General features: G+C 49.1%; 1 protein-coding gene across 1 annotated transcript; it reads right to left on the reverse strand.

Annotated features, from left to right (window-relative positions):
- On the reverse strand, positions 1 to 1,105 carry LOC135628716 (protein TILLER ANGLE CONTROL 1-like). The gene is made up of 3 exons (XM_065135572.1): positions 922 to 1,105; positions 776 to 842; positions 1 to 666 (listed from the first exon to the last, which is right to left on the reverse strand). The coding sequence occupies exons 1-3, from the start codon at positions 925 to 927 to the stop codon at positions 173 to 175; spliced, it is 567 nt and encodes a 188-aa protein (XP_064991644.1). The 5' UTR covers positions 928 to 1,105; the 3' UTR covers positions 1 to 172.
- Between the last annotated feature and the right edge of the window lie 411 nt (positions 1,106 to 1,516).

Genomic DNA, 1,516 nt, shown 5'->3' on the forward strand with positions numbered 1-1,516 from the left:
TTATTTTTATTAGGGTTCCAAGATAGCCACACACACACACACACCAAACTGGAAGACCAAAACAAACAAAACACATTCCCACTCACCTCAACAAAGTGTTCACTACAAGCAATAGTAAGTGGAAACTTGTACTGTTTGTAGCTTTCTGTTGTCTGCAGGTGGCTTCTCTCCTTCACTGTTCTTGCGCTGCATGTTCTTGTCGACATGGATTGCCTGATGCTTGCCCCCCAAGGTTGGCTCCGTTCTCTTCAAGTGCGTTGCCCGCAAGCAGATCTGCCAGCGTCGTCCTTCTTCGCCTCTCTCTCTTGACCTGGTCCACCTTCAGCAATGGCAGCTCAAGGATCTTCTTCTCGGATACCTGCAACACCTCATGCACCTGCACCACCTCCATTGTTCTCGTCTTCTCATCTTCCACCGGCAACTTGATCTTGAACGACGGTTCCCTCGCCACCGCAAACAGCTTAGTTCCCTCCGCTCCTTGGGTTTCTTTTCTATCCTCCCGACGGAACTCTTCTGGATCGGAGTGGGACCGAGATACGAGAGGGTGGTGGTGGCTGAAGGTGCCAATGGCGAGAATGCCATTGTGCATGTCATGGAGAAGCAGCGCGTCGGTGTCGCTCTCCACCATCGTCTCTCTCGTCTCTTCGGCGTCTTCCCACAAGGCATCTGGAGATCAAGAACAAGAGAGCTACTAGTGCATCATGCCAAAGCTCGTCAAGTGTGCAGGGGAACATAACCAGTGGAGTGTACAGTGATCAGAAGCACAAAGATGGACCTTTCTTTTGGGAAACCTGAGAGTAGTTGCTGCTGGGTTGCAGCTTGCGGTGCATCCAGTTCAAGATCTGCAAATGTGTCCGGTTAACGAGGTCTATGAAGAACATGCACACTGGCGTCGATGGCCATGAAACAAACAGCACTCACCTCCATTGCTTTGCGGAGCTGAAGACTACTGCAAGATTGGATTTGGGTTGGAATTAAATAAGTGAGGGGGACTGTGTCACCAGTGGAAGCCAAAGCGGAGGTGGTCCTGCTCAAGAAGAAGAGGATGAACAAGTAGCAATGCCTGAAGGCTAATTCTGGGCCTCTCTGTTCTCCAATAATAAGAGCGATCAAGATTTGAGTCATCTCTTTGAACGTGAGTAAAGCAGTGTATGTCGATTCGAGTAGCGAGTATGGTAGTTTAGGTGCGGCACACCTGTCGAAGCCCATAAGAGGTGCCTTCCTGCTCACTAAGCAAGCTCTATCTATTGAAGGTATGGGTAATGGGATCCACAGGCAAAGGTGCAGTGCCATGGCGCCCACTGCTCACTTTATAGGCTATCATGTGTCTTAGTTGAAGCCCCACAGTACTGTGTTCTCACATAATTGAGCTAATATCTCTCAGATAAAACACCTGGAAGAAAAGCCCCCTCCTCACTGGTGATGGAGGTGGGATCACTTCAGTATGAGTTTGGTGCAAGAGTTGATTTGTCCAATCAATGCGTCCAGTTTGAGAAAAATAGCTCTTTTCTTCTCC

This window comes from Musa acuminata, chromosome BXJ3-1 (assembly GCF_036884655.1).
Source record: "Musa acuminata AAA Group cultivar baxijiao chromosome BXJ3-1, Cavendish_Baxijiao_AAA, whole genome shotgun sequence".
Lineage (NCBI taxonomy): Eukaryota > Viridiplantae > Streptophyta > Magnoliopsida > Zingiberales > Musaceae > Musa > Musa acuminata.

Coding starts and splice junctions, on each gene's coding strand:
- LOC135628716 (XM_065135572.1), bottom strand. Junction 667..775: donor TCAGGTTTCCCAAAAGAAAG/GTCCATCTTTGT, acceptor CTTGATCTCCAG/ATGCCTTGTGGGAAGACGCC.